Source organism: Monodon monoceros, unplaced genomic scaffold, assembly GCF_005190385.1.
Source record: "Monodon monoceros isolate NGI ecotype Baffin Bay Population unplaced genomic scaffold, NGI_Narwhal_1 Super_Scaffold_11, whole genome shotgun sequence".
Lineage (NCBI taxonomy): Eukaryota > Metazoa > Chordata > Mammalia > Artiodactyla > Monodontidae > Monodon > Monodon monoceros.
Window position 1 is genome coordinate 78,899,139 of NW_021703767.1, and position 20,149 is coordinate 78,919,287.

The window sequence follows — 20,149 nt, forward strand, 5'->3', positions numbered from 1 at the left end:
ATACAATGCTGGTGAGATTGTAAAATGGTACATTTAGGAAAACAATTCAGCAGTCTCTTATGAAGTTAAATATTTACCACACAACCTAGCAATTCCTCTGCTAGGTATTTATCCAAGAAAAATGAAAACTATGTTCATATAAAGACCTGTACATGAATGTTCATAGCAGCTTTATTAATAATCAAAAATGGAGAAAAAAAATGCCCCCAAACAAGTGAATGGATAAACAAAATGTAGTATATCCATATAATGGATACATACACAAATGAAGCTCAAAAAAATTATAGTGAGTAGAAGGAGCCTAGATGCTAGAGTATATACTATATGATTCTATTTATATGGAATTCTAGAAAGGGAAAAAATAATCCATGTTAGAAAGCAGAAAGGTTGCCTGGGGCTGAGGGTAAAGGGGGCTGACTACAAGAGGGCTCGAGGGAGCTCTGTGGGGTAGTGGAAATGTTCTCTATCTTGATTTTGATGGTGGTTACCCAGGTGCACAAATTTGCCAAAGATTCACTGCCTTGTGCATTTCAAATGGGCACATTTTATTGTATATAAATTGAACCTCAAAAAGGTAATTAAAGAATCTGAATCAACAAATTCTATGGACATTTGGCAAATGCAAAAAGTAAAAAAGACTGTGTACATAACAGCATACACATACACACATGTATCCCAGAAGGAATGTAAAACATTAGCACAATTGTGAACATGAGAAATTATCTAGCTACTTTGGACACTGAGTTGCTCATGTGACAATGCGTGTGTTACTGAGGTCACCTAAGCTAATTTGGTGGTGTAGGTTTGGGTTTGGGCATTTTGATCAACAATCTGCTAAGTTCTAAAGCAGGGCTTACTCCTTATTTTATTAGGACATAGGAAGTTTCTTCAAGTACCTTCATTAAACAAGAATGTATTATGTACTGTCATAGTTACTCTGGACGAAACAGTGCTCAGATACCATCTCTATCCCCTAAATCTCAGAGTCTACTATATGCTAGGGCATAGCCTGGTGAGGGACAGGTACATAAATGATTCTATTACAGTAAGTGTGTGAATATTTACATAAGAGAGGGTAAAATAATGTGCAACTTAATTTTAGAAAGAGAAGGCTTCACAAGAGAGATTAACACTTTAGTTTGGTCTTAATGGGTCACGTTGGATATGCAAACATTTAATTTATTTGGGGGGAGGTCTGGGAAGGCATTCGAGGAAGAAGTAGCTCCACGATGAAAGCTATAGAGATGAAAAATAACTAGGAATGTAATTTCTCAGCTGGAAGCTGGGATGCTTAAAGGGGGAGATAAAACTGGAAATCTAGGCTGGGGTTTCAATTCATTCCATAACTGGGTGGGGACTCCTGAGGGTTTTTGAGAAAAGGTAATTAGTGACGAGCGCAGAGCTGTGGGGTAGAAAGGTTAATCTGATAGCATGTGTAGGATGAACAGGTGTGGAGTAGACTAGAGGTGGGGACGCCCAATAAAGGGCCATTTCAATGGCTCAGGTGAGAAACGGGGACAACTGAACCAGGACAGTAGCAAAGGGCGCTTCAGTAAGAAAACAGATTTGAGATACTGTGAACGTAGAAACACTGGAATAAATTGTACATAGTGATGGGAAAGAGGAAGCATAGCTCCATGGTGCTGAGCCTGGGTGCCCAGCAGGGATCTAACGGTGCTTCCCCTGAAGCTGTTGATCTCAGGACACAGCACCGCAACTGCCTGAGCCTATCGACATGTCTGCCTGTGATGTGGGCCATGGCGGAGCCACGCTCAGTGGCTGCCAATGCTGATGTGGCACTCCCCCCATCCAAACACCAAACCAACATCCATCGTTTACCAGATGGAAAGCATGAGGACAAACCTTCTGAAAACCTGATTTGGAATCGTGGCTCACCCATGAATTTGACATATGACCTTAGGTGAGTGACTCTCATTACTGAGCTTTTGAACCCCGATCAGTAAAAGAGAGACAAAATCCTCTACTTGTGCTTATCGCTTATGTTTTTTGTGAGGTCCTCAAAGCATTTTGGAAACTGAAAATCCCTGTGCAAAGGGGAATTACTAATATTACGGTCACTGTCCTCCTCAAGCAATCTCTTCCATCCTCAGCTTTATACAGACCTAGGTATTATTAGCACCTGACTGGAGGCCTATATCCACATCTATCCTTCTCCCCACCCGAACTAACACTTCTTTTTTGTTTCTCTGATCCTGGAATTGAGAGATATTTAGCATAGGGATTACCATAAAGATAGTTTTCTCCCAAATGCCACCAATTCTTGCAGGACACCCAATATATACAACCTCCATTTCAGTGTGGGAAAGACCACAATGAAATGAAGTTTAAATATTTTGATATTACTTGAATATCTGAAATGCTACTGTATCAACATTCTCAAATATTTTCTTAATCTCAACAATTCCCAGGTCTTGGGGATCCGTAAACACTGACCCTGGTAGTTCACTACCTTCACTCTCCTCTCTGACGCATTAAATATCCCCAGATTCAAACACTAAATGAACAGTAGGAATCTGTTCTGACTCTGGATAAGATAAACTTGGTGTTGGATTTATTGAAAGGTGATTGGTTGATCTCCAAGTTCTCACTCTCCTGAAGGATTTTTCCAAGGAAATTTTAAGAGATGGTTTTAGAATATAACTTACCCCCACCCCCACTAGTTGGGTCTCCACAGCTTTCCAGAGATGCACAGCACGAGCACTCTTAACATATTGCAGAGGAAATACCTGTCTCTGCAACAGAGCCGAGGCTGCCACAGATTAGGTTTATGACAAGGAAGTGGAAGCTAAAGCTACCTGCCACTGTGGACCTGAAAGTGATGACTGCCTCTAGGTCTTGGCTCTGGGGCTTTCCAGCTGACTCACCTTACCTGAATATTGGAGAAAATACACATCCTACCTCACGGGAATGTGAAGATAACACACAGGACAAAAGTTCTGTGAACAACACAACAACCAGCAGATATCAGCTTTTATAAAATGGCAAAGAGAAGAGATTCCACTGTGTCTTTAAGAGGATTTCCAGTGAGAAGAGAACATTTCTCTCTTATAAAGACTTGCTTATAAAAATATTTTTCAAGGAACTCAGCTCACATGGTCCAGGAAACACATTATGGTCTACTGTAGCATGCAGATTCAGTGCTCAGCACATTATGGAAACACAAATATAATCACGGTCCCCCAAGGCTTGTAGGTTCTGATTTGGTCTCCTTCCTCTCTTCATTCTTTCCTTCCTTTCTTTTTTCTTTTTTTTTTTCCTTTTCTTTCCTACTTTCTCCTTCCCTTCTTCTACTTCTATTTCACACCATGGCGTGGAAAAATTAAAGCAGCTTATCTCAAATCTAAAGGAGATTTCTTTCTTTCATTTTTTGAAAACTTTTTCCTTAATGGGTTAAATGCCAAACTCCTAAGAACTTCTCAACGTAACAAAAGGTAATTGTTTTAAGGCACCGAGGTATGCTTTCCATCAGTGCCTAAAAAATTGGAAATAAATGAAAGCCAGTGAAAAAGCTGAACAGTCCTCATTTGGCAATCATTCAGCCCTTGCAGATTTCCAAGCCTTTTGCAATCATTAATTAATTAGTGAAGATGACATTCCACTTTACTGAGGCTGGGAGCAAGACATAAAGAGGTCTAGAGGCTTTTCCTCAAGCTGAAAGAAGAATATCAAGGGAGGAACTGGGATTCGAATTAAGAGCTCACTTCTCAAGCCAGGAGTCGCATCGCTAAGCCAAGCAAAGTTAATATTTGAGACGATAAGGTGCTCTGTGCACAGGTGCAGTTGAATACAGTCGTGTTCTGCTCAAAGACCAACTGTGAAAGAGCCCACCCCTTCACCCACCAATGCTCCCACAACACACACAGACGATATCTGTAGCTTCACCAGCCTCTTTCCCCTTTCCCAAAACAAAGACAGATGGCTAAATATCAATCTCTAACCACTCTCCTTAATAATCACAGCAAAAAGTACATGATTTGATTTTCATTTTTAAAATGCAAAATATGATGTTAAAACACATGACACTGTTGAAAAACAAATATTTCAGAATTTGTTTTTAAATGACACGTCCAGAATCCTTAACAAGGTAATAGATCATCCTGAATAATTCTTTTACTGCAATAAGAAGGAAAATAAAGTTTCATGCTTTCTGGAGCGGGGTTAATAAAAGTTCATTCTGTCACCCCAAGTAAGCTGATGAAGACAGACCAAATACTAGTGATGTTTCTGGACCTAACATCTTAGAACCAGGTCTTGCAGCGGGTGCTGATCCTTTTGTTTACACTACTGGATTGCTTCCAGAGGGCCCAGTGACATGATGGGAAATCAGGAAACTCAAAGATTGGCTTTGTACTTCACCAGATCATTCTCTCCACCTAGACATACTTTTGCTCTGTCTCATGTCTGTTTCCCCAGGTGGGGTAATAGGATCCTTAAATAACTCAGGGCCCACCTCCTGCTCTTAGGAACATCACTCAGCCATCCTATCACAGTCAGGCTGCTTTGGACAGGGAGAAACTGCATACCTATTGGAACTTAAATGTTGATGGCCATTGTCCCAACCTAAATTTTTAATCTTCTGTAGGGGAATTTGTTGCAATTGTACCAAAGTGAGGTAAAGTTGAATAACCCCATGTTCTTCTGAACCGGTTGCTCTGGGGTCAGGATGGACGAATGCAAATATACTGCAATGTTAACAAAGGGCAAGGTTGTCCAGCTTGGCTATTTTGGGCAATATTTATCTTAAAAACAAAAAAAACAAAACAAAACAAAAAACCCTCAATAACATTTCTTTTCATACAGAGATTTTGGGAAAGAAAGTCCTTCCAAGAGTAATGTTTCAAAAACACTTAACATTTTCACTTGAAATCTTTATGTTGGAAGATGATCATGGCTTGGTCCACTTTCATGTAATGGGCAATCATAAGGTTGATGGATGTCTCCAGCTACCCACAGGCCCCACTTGCTGGGAAGGGCTCTTTCCTCTAAGGAACCTAAAATCCATCTGCATCATTAACAGAACAGATGCTTTCATGTGAGAATAGTGATTTAGTAAACTCCCTATCCAGAGAGTAAGGACCTCACTAAATCCTGTTATAATGTTGAAAGTGTGAATGGATATGCCTGGAAATTGACAATCTCAACTGTGTAAAGGATTAAAAAAAAACCAAACATATAGTCCAAACTTCCACCCAGTACATCCTCCCAATTTATCATTGAACTTCTCGATAATCAAGGGCTCTCCAATTCCTGATTTCTTACAGTTCTTACTACGGGGAAGGGAGTGCTCGGTTCTAACACAATGGCTGGAAACTAGATTGGTTTCTCCATCTATCTCCTTCTAAGTAACTCTCCTTGGTTCCTCTTTTCACGGTGGGAGGAAACATCATCATGTTGGTTCAAGGACACATGAAAAATCCAAGTTGTAGGTGAGCAGGTGTGTATAGTATTATATCTTGCCTATTCACAGGAAGTAATTGAACCTGTTGACTTAAAACACGTACATGCTTGAAATTAAATCAAACAACAAAAAAGATAACTGTCATAAAGAATTTTTTTAAGTTGCCTAATAGGGTTAATGGTTGGAGAGTAATATTCTTCTTGGAGGATCATTAATGTAGATAAACAAGGGGTAGTAAACAAGTGCCATTCTACTATAGCCCCTTCCCAAAGAAAACTAGACAAGGTATCTGCATTACCTTAGATCTCCTTAGCCTCACCTGTCTCCTGGGCCCTTGTCCACTTGTTCTTCCCCATCAGTCACTATGGTACCAAGTTTGCTTGGGTTCTGACCACCTTCACATGAGCCCAACCTGTCATCAGCTCATCTCATGCTGCCCTGAGCACCTCTCACCTCCACATGTGGGGATTCCCTGTCCCTGCTGAAGCATCAGATACTTCAGATCTATTTAGTGACCAAGTAAATGCAACATCTAAGCGTGAGGAAGTCTATGACCCACAGAAGGAAGCTCTGACCAACAGGAAAGGAGCCGGAAGATAAATTATTTTCCCTTCCTCTCCCCGAACAGATTGTCCTGAGCTGCCACGGTTCATGTGGTCTTTTGGAAGATGGTCCTTCAAGATTGAAAAATTAGTTGTACTTGATACTAAACGGAAGCCATATTGGTAACACGCCCCCATACCCCCAAATAGGATCTCCCCATTTTCCTGCTTCGCTCATGCACTTCCTTCAGATTGTACTTTCTAATGAAATAAAAGTAGCACATACACTTCTGCCTTAGGCTCTGCTTCCTGGGGAAGGCAGACCAAGATAGGTACCCCCTTACTCCCATCACTGTATCAATGAGTTCCCTACCTTTTGTTGCAGTGGTGGTGCACAGCGGGCTGAGACAGGATCTGTGATATAGGTCTTCTTGGGACCAGCAACTGGATACATCCCAGCAGGGTTCTGGTTCCCGGTGCCAAAAGGAGTATAGCCTTGTTCCCGCTTCCAGGTATTTGGGTGACCTTGTTGACCATAGGCAGGATCAGAGTCATTTTTGCCCCCATAGCCAGGCCCCGCTGCACAATAGGGCTCATAATAACGTCCTTGGTTGGGGGCATACCCATACCCAGGCTCAGGCTGAAGTCCTGGTGGTGGGATATACGCATAATCCATGCCTCCCCGTGCAGAAGGAGGTGGACCCTGCCCAGCGATAGGAACTGGTTGAGTGTTATAGCCCTGGGCCCCTGGCCCTGAGCCATAAAATTGTCCTGGTGAAGGGGCAGCCATGTAATGAGAGCTGGGCTGGGCTGACTTCACCTGCACATTGAAGGTAGGCCTTGAAGGGGTAGATGCCGTAGTGTAGGAGGCTGGGGCGGGCTGAGGCTGGGGTTTTAGCGTTCCAATTGGAGCCACGGGGATGGGTCCAGCCTGGGGTACAGGCTGTGGCTTCACTGTAGACTTTTTCGTTGCCGTCAGAGGGGGCTGGTTTGGTATGACCATTCTCTTATGTCCTGTGACAGGGGTGGAGACTGGAGGAGAAGCTGTTGTTGAGCTAGTAGAGCCCTAAAGCAGAAAAGAGAAAAGGAAAAAAAAAAAGACAAAGATTATTGCTAATAAAAAATAAAAATACATAAACAGACAAATATTAATAAATGCCATTATTACTTTTGTATTAACTCGGCAAAACATAAACAAGGCATGGTTCCTGCCTTCTAAGAGTTCACAGACAACACAAAAATCAGTTGTGCTTCTGTGTACCAATTCCATTTATAATAACATCAAAAAGAAAGAAAAAACTTAGGAATAAACTTAACCAAAGAGGTGAAAGTCTTATACACTGAAAAGTACAAAATGTTGCTGATACATTAAAGAAGATACAGCTAAATGGAAAGACATATCATGTTCATGGATTGGAAGACTGGATACTGTAAAAATGTTAATACTACCCAGAGCAATGTACAGATTTAATGCAATCCCTGTCAAAATCCCAATGGAACTTTTCTGCAAAAATAGACAAATCCATATGCAATCTCAAGAGACTCTGAATAATCAAAACAATCTTGAAAAAGAAGACTGGAGCTCTCACACTATGCAACTTCAAAATTTATTACAAAGCTACAATAATCAGTGTTCCATTGGCATACAGACAGACATAGACCAATGGAATAGAATTGAGAGCCCAGAAATACATCCTTGCATACATGGTTTGATTTTTGACATAGGTGCTGAGACCATTTGATGGGGAAAGGATAGTCTTTTCAACAAATGGTGCTGGGAATACTGGACATCCACATGCAAAAGAATGAAGTTGGACCCTTACTTTACACCGTATACAAAAAGTAACCCAAAATTCTAGCTCTAAATGTAAGAGCTAAAACTATAAAACTCCTTAAAAAAAACACAGAAGAAAAAAATTCATGACATTGGATTTGGCAATGATTTTTTTAAAAAATACATATAGAAACATCAAAAGCACCAGCACCAAAAGAAAACAGATAAATTGAACAATGGGATCTCAAACAGACTACCCGAAGACTTGGTCACCATACTGCTAAAAGGCAATACTAGAGCAAGAGAGCTGAAGGACTAAGCAGAGGGAACAAAAAAAAGCAATGAGGGGTGTTGGGAGAAATAAACAAATACTGCTGGCACAACCAAAGAAATACTAAATTTAGGATCAAAGATTCCTGTCAAAGAGTGATTTACCAAAGATAACTCAAATGCAGCCTCCTCCCTTTACATCTTTCTGGTTTTTGTCGCATTCATTTGTTCAATTCAGAAATACTTACTGAATGCCCTAAAACTGTCCTAAGGCCACAAAGATTAAAAGACTTTCTGATGAACTGTGAGAGGTCTTGGTTAGGCTGGGGATAAGTAAAGGCTTAGGGAAGGTTTGAAGATTCAAACATTCATCCTAAGGCACTAGTCTATTAGGGATCTGTAAACATTCCAGTGACAGACTGTCTTAATTTTGCGCTGGCTTACTATGATTAGATCTGTTGATACAAGAAATGAATGACCACACCTTAATTCGGTTGTTCATTAATTTCCAGGTCAATTCTAGTATGTATAGGAAGAAACGACACAAGACTTTATATTACTCTAGTGTCATTTGCCCACACCAAGCCATCAGAGATACATACATGTGGGGCAGATGCTAACTGCTTCCCCATACCCACCGCCCTTCTTCATTACTCAAAAAATTTCAGTTCTGTTTGGGGCAGCAATGTGCCCACTCTTCCCTAGATTACTTTGCAGGTAGGAGTTGCCATGTGACACAGTTCTGGCCAATGAGATGTATGCGAAGCATTTCTGGAAAAGCTAGAGCTCTCCTGACACAGCATGATCCCTTCCTACTTTTCCCTTTTCCTCCTTCCTGCCTGGGATGTGGATGTGGGGCTGGAGATAGTACAGCCATCCTGTCCCCACCATAACATACAAGTATACTGATTCAGACATATGGCTTTCTGGGAAGAGCTTTCTGGTGATCTAGGTTGATCCAGAGATAAAGATTAAAACATTTCAGGGACGTTTGGTTAAAATATAGTAGTTCTCTTTTTTTTTTTCTGGCCATGCCATGCTGCTTGCCTGATCTTAGTTCCCGAACCAGGTATCCTGGAACTAAGGGATCAAACTTATGCCCCCTTCAGTGGAAGCATGGAATTCTAACCAGTGGACTGCCAGGGAATTCTCTGTATAGCGGTTCTCAACTGGAGAGGAAATCACCTAGCCACCAGGGAGAGTTTAGAAATGTGTGGCAATGTTTTTTACTGTCACAGTGATTAGGGGATTCTATTTTCATTGAATGGTTAAAAGGCAAAAACACATCATTGTCAAACCCAAGATGACAACAGTGCCCCTGTCGAGAGACACCAGTAAACTCCTGAGCCACATGTCTTCTGGGAACCTGATTGTGAAGTTCCCAGCTGTCAGCCAAGGAGGGTCACTGGTCCTTTCTAGGATCTCTCTTCTACCACACTCTCTCCTCCTATTTAAATCACTGCTCTCCCCCTTGGTCCTCTTGAACCTAGGGAGATGACAGTTCTGACTCTGCTAGCCCCAGATTATCACTTTGTCCCTAATGGCTTCTCTATACCCAAGTGGACCTATGTACACAATGCATTTATAAATCAGCTCCTTGAAAGGGACTAGTTTCTGTGTGCTATCATTTTCATTGGGATCTGACTGTGACGGCTATCTTTTCCTGTCATATTTGTGATTTGTCTCAATTGCAGTTTCCTAGAGATTTTGTAATTCTAGATTTAGTTTTCTGTTAAGTTACAGAAAGCTGTTGAATAGAGTTATCTTTTTTCCTTTTTTGATAGCCTCTGAGGGAGCAAACCTGCCATTTCCTTTTGTCATTTAAGCATCATTGAGTATTCTTGTCTTGGTGGAGTAGCCTTTCCCTTCTGTATGAAGGTCGTCCCAGTAGTACCCAACAGAAGATGCAGTTTCCACATTAAGTGGTTTGTTAAAATATATATCCTGAAGAAATTCCTAAATAAATGCTCAGTAAGACCCTGACATTCTGTAGCAGAGAGTATGGAAGAGTCAGTTTGAACCTAAAAAAAAAAAAAGTAAGGTTAGATTTTTCTAGTCAACCATGTCGGTCTTAAAAAATGGCCACATTGGGGACTGACTCTTCCCCCCATTAGCGTGGTACTGGCCACTGAACAGAAGAGGAGCCCTGGCTCACACCTGGCTCTGGCCCTAGCCCCTCCATCTCCAGCCCCACCTCCTACCAAGGTGATAGCTGCCAGCACACCCCGGGGAAAGATGTAACTCGTGCTCACTTCAGATACAGTTCTCCCACCAAAGCCACTGGGTAGACTGTATAGGGATGGTCTCACACAAGGACACCTCTTCAAGACTGGGATGGGTAACTGTTTCATCAAATTTCAGTGAGACAGAGAAAGTTAAGCAAAATGAGAAGGCCGAGGAATTTGTTTCAAAGGAAAAAAAAACCTGACAAAACAACTAATGAAACAGAGATAATTTATCAAATAAAGAGTTCAATCAAGGCTTTAAAAAAATGATGCTACTGTGCTATGAAATTTTGATAAAAGCATTGTTTTAAAAGTGCTTAAGTGTTTATCAGTGTTTAGGTGTACAGAATTGTGCAAAATCACTGATGGAGTATTTTTGAAAGATGATGATAATAATAATTGTTATTATTATTGTTAACTATAATAATTACAGCTTAAAATAGTTTACTGTGTTACACCCTCTACTAAGCAGTTAACAAATCTATCGTTTTATTATAATTTGTTAAAAGTTCCTGAGAAATAAAAATTAAACTTGATAAATGTAAAAAAAAATGTCCACATGGATGGAACTGAATATAAGAAGGAATAAAGCTTTGCTTTTCTTTGATGACTCAAGATCAGCAGAAACCCAGAGTTCCTATTTTAAACACTTTACAAACCCAACTATAAATGGAGACAGTGACTGAGCAACTGAGCTAATGACAGGCAAACTCTGGGCCGCAGCTGGAAAGGAGTCTGCCCCAAAAACAGATACTTCAAAAGTCACATACTTTGAAGATGAAAACCAATCACATTCATAAAGTAAACAAAAAAGAATGCAGACCTAACTCCTTAGAAGCAACTTTTTTCAACAAATTTCTTTCACTTTTTCTTTCTTGGTGAACATACACACATGTGCACACACATTCACTACTTACAGATTCCTAAAGTCTTTGAAGGAAGGCATCAGGGAGCAATTTCAGGAGCCATTGCTATCTTCTAGGAAATATCTCCCTAGATGAGAAGGTTTCTCACAACGTTATTATGAATTCTGCTATGTATGTGCCGGCATGTTTCTGAGTATTTTCTATTTCAAAACTACGTGTGTGAAAATAGCACATTTAGCTCTATTTTTTTCCTTTGCAATTTTAAATTCTTTACCTCATTGGAGGTGGAAGGGGTAAAGAACAGGAATCATTTTAAAGCATACTTATTTATGTTCTTGATGATAAAAGAAAGCTATGGCAACACTTTCTTGGCCCACATATTCAATTAACTACACAGCGAATCTTTTCTACTTACTGGATTAGTAGGCACTTCCAAATATTTATTTTTGGCATTTCATTTCTTTTTTGTTCTTTGCAAGAATTCTTGAAGTTTTATCATGATTTAACATTTTCATTTTGAAAAACAAGCACATTTTTAAAATTACACTCATACAGATATATATATATATATATATATATATATATATATACACACATATATACATATTTTTTCCCTGAGACTTGAATATCTCTGTAGCAGTGTTTTTACGTGGTTATTTTTCCATTAATTATTTTCTAAGCATCTTCAACATGGAAAGCTCAGCAAGCTTAATGGGAGGAGGATAGTGTCCCAGGATGAATAGCGCATGTCTTCCTGTCCCCCAGGAGTTTGTATGTAGTCTGGTAGAGGGACTGATCAATTACTGTTTGAACGGATGTCTCCACTACCAGGCAGAACTGGCTGTGGCCATGAGACAAGAACAGACAAAGGGCTGTAAGAGCACCTCTCGTGCTCACCTTTGGGAGCAGGCCCTCAACTTCCTTTCTGCCCAACTCGGAATAACATCTTACATTCCTATATCCCTCTCACCATTGACCCATCCATTCCCTGAACACACCCTGCATGTACGTACACACACACACACACACACACGCACACACACACACACACACGCACACACCCCTAATCTACTATTATGTCTTCTATATAAGCCCTGATTACTTCTGGCATCCCTGTACTTTACCCCCGTCTCACTTTCTCTCTCCTAGTTCTGGCTCCCATCATCACTTCTCAGAGCTGTTTATTGCCATGATCTAACCTCACTTCTCTCTCATATCTCCTCCTCAATACCGTCACAGTGATCTCTCTAACGTGACTATCTGATCCCAGCTCTCTGCTGATCCAGATTTGCCAGTGACTCTGCCTTGTGTGGAACTCTTTTTATCATGGTGTGCTCTCTCTCCCTTTTTGAAATACACTTTATAAGGACGTTCCAATCTAGTCCTTGCCTTTCTGTCTAGACACCTCCTTATTTCCTATATTAGTCACAGCATATTAAGCCTAATCTTAGGCTTATGTAGAGATGGGAATAGACCATACACTCATGTGTGTACTCATATCTGTCCACCACCACCTCCTTCTATAGTCTACGATTTGTTCTTTATGACTCTCCTCCATGTTTCTCATCTGCAGCTCAAACATAGCCATCTTCTGCCTGGAAGTTGCCTACTGATTCTTTAAGTCTCTGATCAAATGGTGCCTCTTCTGTAATGTCTTTCCGGAAGTCTGGAGACATCCATTCAACAGTTACTATGTATTAGCCCCTATACCAGACTATAAACTGCTGGGGGACAGGGAGACATCCTATCCTCTTCCCATTAGCCTAAAAGAGCTTTACATGTTGAAGATATTTACAAAATAATTAATGGAAAAATAAAAACATAAAAAGACATAAAAATCCCCTGGAAGGATTTTGGGGGTTTTCTATGGTCCTCTGGCTTTACCGCCAATGGGCTTTGTACATACCTCCATTAAAGCAAATACCTTACAGGGTTTTCATAACTGACTTGCATGTTTTATAAGTTGGGAAGAAGTCAAACTGTAAGCTACAGAAAATCAAATTATCACGGTCGTAGATAGAAATTTGTCTTTTGTAATAGAAAGGGCAGCCAAGAACCACTATGTCTGTTCAACAGTGACAGCAAGGACCCAGGCTCTTGCTAGCTTTCTGCTAAAAGTACTTTTCCAATCTTTCTATAAAAGTGCTACTGACAACGTTAGTCAACACATTGCCCAATCGCCCCTGAATAAAGATCCTTTTTATCTGACACAGGACCTCCTCTCCTCTATTAACTCTCTCCAGGGCCACGCCTACAACTTGAAATAGCTCCTATGTATGATGACTCTCTTGAAGTTCTCTCTCCAGAATCCATCTGTACCTGAAATGCTAGACCCCAATATTCAACTGTCTATTTCATGTGTTTACTTGGATGTCTCATTCGCTCTTCAGGCTCAAGATGTTAAAAACTGTTTTATCATCTCCCTTGAATCTGCTTTTCATGCCTTTCATCTGGTTTTCTCATCCACCCCAGCACTGTTCAAATGAGAAACACTAGGAGTCATTCTTCAGCCTCTCCTTCACATCCCATTCAAGTATCAAATCCTGTGGATCCTATTCCCTAAATAGGAAATTCTATATCTCTCAAAGTTGTCTGCATTTCAACCATTTCCTCTGCTGTAATTCAATTCCAAGACACCACCACCTCTCACCAGGAGTTATCCAACAGCATCCAAACTGGTCTCCCAGTATCTATGCTTGTTCCCCTTCAATGAATCCTTCATTCTGTAGGAAGAGTGATTTCTCTCAAATGCAGATTTAATCACATTACTTTCCTGCTTAAAAATCTTCAGTGGTTTAGTAGAGTGATTTGGACTCAGTCTATTTCTTCTGTCTCTCCCTGAGAGGTACATGTCATGTCACTCTCAAGAGGTACATGTCATGTTACTCTCTGACACTGACTTCCTTTCATATCTGATGTGCTAGACTCTCTCCTGTCTCATGGATAATACCTCTGGGTCTTGCCACCTCTCTCTGGATTCTATATCTAGCTAATTCCTAAGAACCCCTGAAGTCTCAGCTTGAGTGTCAGATTCCTCAGGGAACCTCTGCCCAAATCCTCTGGCACAGTGAGCTCTTCTACACATATCACACTTGTGTATGTCTGTTCTCATAAAGTTAGAGATTGTCCCTTTTATTCGCTGCTGCTTTTCCACTGGCTTTTTCATATCATAGTACATAGTAGGCATGTAACAAACATTTGAATAAATAAGTAATGGTCTCCCAAGAAAAGTGCATTTCTCTTGTCAGATTACAACCAAATATGTAAAATGTGAGCTATCTCATTTCTCTTATTACTTGACAATCAAGGAACTCTGATATAACACATTTTTTAACATCTTTATTGGAGTATAATTGCTTTACAATATTGTGTTAGTTTCTGCTGTATAACAAAGTGAATCAGCTATATGTATACATATATCTCCATAGCCCCTCCTTCTTGCGTCTCCCTCCCACCCTCCCTATCCCACCCCTCTAGGCGGTCACAAAGCACCAAGCTGCTTCCCACTAGCTATCTATTTTACATTTGGTAGTGTATATATGTCAATGCTACTCTCTCACTTCATTCCAGCTTACCCTTCCCCCTCTCCGTGTCCTCAAGTCCATTCTCTAGGTCTGCGTCTTTATTCCTATCCTGCCCCTAGGTTCAACATAACCATTTTTTCTTTTTTTGTTTAGATTCCATATATATGTACTAGCATACGGTATTTGTTTTTCTCTTTCTGACTTGCTTCACTCTATATGACAGACTCTAGGTCCATCCACCTCACTACAAATAACTCAATTTCGTTTCTTTTTATGGCTGAGTAATATTCCATTGTATATATGTGCCACATCTTCTTTATCCATTCATGTGTCGAGGGATACTTAGGTTGCTTCCATGTCCTGGCTATTGTAAATAGTGCTGCAGTGAACATTGTGGTACATGACTCTTTGAATTATGGCTTCCTCAGGGTATATGCCCAGTAGTGGGATTGCTGGGTCATACGGTAGCTCTATTTTTCGTTTTCTAAGGAACCTCCATACTGTTCTCCATAGTGGCTGTATCAATTTACATTATTTAACACATTTTTGACTGGAGGCGTATTATGGCCACAGGCGTTAGTTTCTGCAAAAATCCCCCAATCAATAATGTGTTCGTGCATACTTAATTACAGTAATCTCATTAGTCTCTCCCTCCCTCTAAACAGTTTAAGGACTTTACCTTTTGAATTTATTAACACTACTATCTTTCAAAGAAGCATTTGAGGTGCTTATTTTCATTTCAATGGTCAGACTGTATATGTAAATTCTACCTGATGCCAGCTCAAACTCCTACAGAAATAGTCAATGGGCAAATTTTAAATAAAAGTACCACGAATGGGCTTCCCTGGTGGCGCAGTGGTTGAGAGTCCGCCTGACAATGCAGGGGACACGGGTTCGTGCCCCGGTCCGGGAAGATCCCACGTGCCGCGGAGCGGCTGGGCCCGTGAACCATGGCCGCTGCGCGTCCGGGGCCTGTGCTCCGCAATGGGAGAGGCCACAACAGTGAGAGGTCCGCGTACCGCAAAAAAAAAAAAAAAAAAAAGTACCATGAAAAGAAAGAGACTAAAGCATTTTAAAATAATCTTTAACATGTACTGAAAAGAAACACATTTTGAATTAACTATCAAATAATTACAATATCCCAATCTCCTCAAATTTAATGAATCCAAGGTATTTATTAAACAAAAAATTATTGAAATTCTGCTCTGTGTCAGGCACTGAGCTAGTTGCTGAAGTCACAATAAGACAAAGTGAATCAAAGTCACTGCACTCAAATAATTCTTAATTCATTCAATTTTTTGACAAAATTTGGTGTAATGAGCAAAACTGATTTCTACTTAGAAAGGAAACTTTCTAAGGTAACAAAGGGGAAAATATACAAAAGCTAAAGCCTGACATATACACAGCAACATAAAACTCAAAGCTCCTTCATTACATTTTGATTCCAGCTATTATAAAGACAGGAAAACATGCTTAAGATGCTAAATGAAAATGTAAATATTAAATGAAAAACATAGAATGGGAAATCAATCATGTGTACAATACAATTGAGGCTACACAGAACGGTATTTCCATATGGACAAGGACCAGACAAACTATGGAAAGAGAGATGGTTGATTTGTTAGAAGATAGGGTTACAAATATTTCAACTTCAATTTTCTTTTCATGACAACTGTTTCAAGTTATTTGAACAAGACCTGATGACCATTTGTCACTTGTAGTTATGTATTTTATCTGTATATCACTGTGGCAGTAAAAACAAATTAAAATACCTACTGGTATCTTTAAAAAGATGTATAATAATAGCAAACACTTATGTAACATTTACTTTCCGTAAATATTTTGCATTCAATGCAGTTTATACTTACTCCTCACAAGTACCCTTGAGACAGAAACTACTACTTACCCCTATTTCCCAGATGAAGATACTGAAGTACAGAGAAATTAAGTAACTGCCCAAGGTTACACAGCTAGCAGGTGTCAGATCCAGGACTCAACCCAGGTAGCCTATTCCATAGTTAGAAGTTTTAAAAACAATTCTACCTCTCTCGGGTAAAGAAAATGTAAAATAAACCACATATGAGAAATTCACAAAAACACAAACAAGAGGCCTTCTCAGTCTATGTGGGTACAGAAAAATATTTCTCTCCTAGAAGAAAAATAATGGAGTAAGTGGGACAACAGACAGCAAGTGATACTCAGTGCCGTTATCTGGGAAACAATAGAGTGACATGAACTGTACACAGTAAGAGTTCATAGTCTAAGGCAGCTGCTGTACCGTGCCAGCTGATGGCTGTCGTATAAAAAATGGATCCGACTCCTCTTCTGACTTTAAAGCTTTGCTCATGATTGATTGACTGACTGATTGCAAACACCAGGAAGCCAAATTTTGCAACTTCCATTCTCAGTTAAGGACACTGGCAGATAGAAATATCACCAGGGAGGATGAGCAATTAAATTGAAGGGTCATGCAGTAGAGCTCAGGGGGAAAACAATTCCAGCTTTGCCACTATTTAGAATTGAGTGACACTGAAAAATTCCTATTACTTCTCCAGACGGACTCCTCATCGGAACAACAAAGAAGACCAGGGAATACTGTCATTTTCTCCTCCTATCTTTTTCTTCAAATAAGAGTTTTTCTATAACCCGAACAAGAAATGAGCTTCACTGGACAAGGCACAGAGTTGAGGGGAGCATGTCACACTTCTTGTTCTTCTAATACTATTTATTTCTCTACAAAAAAAGTCAGACGGACATTCAAAATCCAGTGATTCTAAGGGTAAATTCTGAATACTTGCAGTAAGTTTTACTGGCCAAAAAGAGCTTGATCTCGTCATAAGGATTCACACCAGGTAGGTACTTAACAAATCATGACTGGATAAATGAATGGACAGGCTTGGTGTTGGAGTTTATACAGTGAGAAAAAAAAAAAAAAGAACCACGGCTTACCCATTTCAGTTATAAAGCCATGCATACATTATTTGCTACTTGTTTTTTGCTCAAGAAAAATTACTTAACATTTTATCCAAGGCCTTAATATAGAAAATAACTTAATTTTGCTTTCTTGAGTCCCCTCACTGATTATCTTCCATAATTCAGGGTTTAATACTGATGGTTGCATTCCTCACTCATTCGAGTCACACCCTATCCACTTGATAGATGACCCCATGAGCTAGAAAACAACCCAACAGACTAAGAGAACAATATATGAATATGCTACTCTACGTTTAGAGAAGCGCTTCTCAAGTCTGACTGCACTACAGAATCACTGAGCACTCTTTAAATACCAAGTATCTTGCATTAGAGCTTTTTAGATACAAATTATCTTAGACCCATCCACTTGGGGAGTGAAATCTGGAAATTAAAAAGGGGAGGAACAAATGCTTTTTTTGTTGATACCAGAGTCAAGAACCACATTTTTAGGTTCTGTTGTTAAGCAGAATAGGGAATCATACCTGGAGTTGGGGGCTATGGGTGATGGGAGGCTTTTATCCCAATTGTCTTCAAAGGGCAATGTTTATATAATTTAGGCTTAGGAACCAACGTGATATTTGTTTCTATAAACTTCCTATGGGCAATCTGTGGGTTAATTTGGTGATATGTATCAGAAGCCCTAACAAAGTCTCTACCTTTTAAGAATTTAACCTAAGGAAATACCATGGATGTTTAAATCTTCAGATTTCAAGAAATGTTCATGGTAATGTAATTTATAAAAGTAAAAGATTATACGCAATTTAAATAATCAATACATGGGGACTGGTTAAATAAATGATGGTATATTCATATAATGGAATACTGTATCATTAAAATGTTTCAAAACATAGCAACAATCTAGCAACTCCACTTCTGGATATATACCCCAAAGAGCTCACAGCAGGGAGGGACTCTAACAAGCATCTGTATGCCCATGTTCATAGCAGAATTATTCACAATATCCAAAAATGTGGGAGCAACCAAAGTGCCCACTGACAGATGAATGAATAAACAAAATGTAGTATAAACATACAAGGTTGTATTATTCAGCCTAAAACAGGAAAGAAATTCTGAAACATGCTAAAACATGAATGAACCATGAAAACATTACGCTAAAGTGAAATAAGCCAGTTACAAAAGGACATATATTGTATGATGCCAATGATATAAGGTACCTAAAGTAATCAAATTCATGAAGACAAAGTAGAATGTGGTTACCAGGGTGGTCGGGGAGGGGGAAATGAGGAGTAATTATTTAATTGATATGCATTTTCAGTTTGGGGGGAAAAAAAAGTTCTGAAGATGTACGGTGGTGATGGTTGCACAACGATGTGAATATACTTAATGCCACTTAAATGTATCCTTAAAAATGATTAAGGTGGTGAATTTTGTTATGTATATCTTGCTATAGTAGAAAGGAAAGAAGGAAGGAAGGGAGAGAGGGAGGGAAAAGAAAAGAAAGGAAAAAGAAAAGAAAGAAAAATCAACAATTTTATACATTTTAAAATCACATTAGGGAACATTGTTTTATATGTGTTAATCAATATATGCATCTATCTGTATCTCTCACATACACATACACACGTATAGAGCTAGAAGCATTTGTTCCCAAAGTGATAACAGTGGTTAATTTAAGGGGGTGATTTTGGAGCATATACTTCTCCTATTTTCCAAAGTTTCTAACACAATCACATATTGTGAAAAATATATATAGATCGTCCTCTGATGTGTGCATATATACATACATACATATGCATGTAAATATATATTTTAATTAATATATGAAATAACTTACTTTAAAAATTAATAGACACCAAAAAATAACATTGTAGTATCCCAGCTTGGGTGTGTCTGTGTGTACATAGAAAAAAAGGAAGGGACATAGGAAAAATTAAAAATGATTTTAAAATACTTTTTTTTTTTTGGCGGTACGCGGGCCTCTCACTGTTGTGGCCTCTCCCGTTGCGGAGCACAGGCTCCGGACGCGCAGGCTCAGCGGCCATGGCTCAGGGGCCCAGCCGCTCCGCGGCATGTGGGATCTTTCCGGACCGGGGCACGAACCCGTGTCCCCTGCATCGGCAGGCGGACTCTCAACCACTGCGCCACCAGGGAAGCCCTAAAATACTTTTAAAAGGTTAAAAAATGGCATCAGCTGATACAATTAACAGAAATTTTTATTTTTGTCCTCATATGTTTTTGAATTTTCTACATTAAAAGAAAAAGTTACCTCATGAATAGCAGTGGAAAACTGGTGAATGGTTAAAGTGATCTCAAAGATTACTTTTGAAATTAAAATCACAGTATTTTAACTGGTGCCACTGAGTTCAAAACAATGCTGCCAATATGGGGATGGGGACACTACTAATATGCTAATTTTCAGTCATTGATGGACACCTAAACCGCACACACACACACACACACACACACACACACACACACACCTGACAAGTCCCCCAAAGAGCTCTTGTCAGAGGGATACAAAAATGTCTTACTTCCGTGCATTGTATCAGTACTTGTTCACTTCACAGTGCAGTGCTTTGGGAACACGTACAACAG

General features: G+C 39.7%; 1 protein-coding gene across 8 annotated transcripts in view; it reads right to left on the minus strand.

Annotated features, from left to right (window-relative positions):
- The window catches only part of LPP (LIM domain containing preferred translocation partner in lipoma), a 682,060-nt gene that overhangs the window by 247,567 nt on the left and 414,344 nt on the right, over nt 1-20,149 (minus strand). For all 8 annotated transcript variants that reach the window (XM_029215421.1, XM_029215422.1, XM_029215424.1 and 5 more), the window contains one exon: nt 6,335-7,027. In XM_029215421.1, the coding sequence (XP_029071254.1) occupies nt 6,335-7,027 (693 nt within the window). The remainder of the gene's footprint in view (nt 1-6,334; nt 7,028-20,149) is intronic.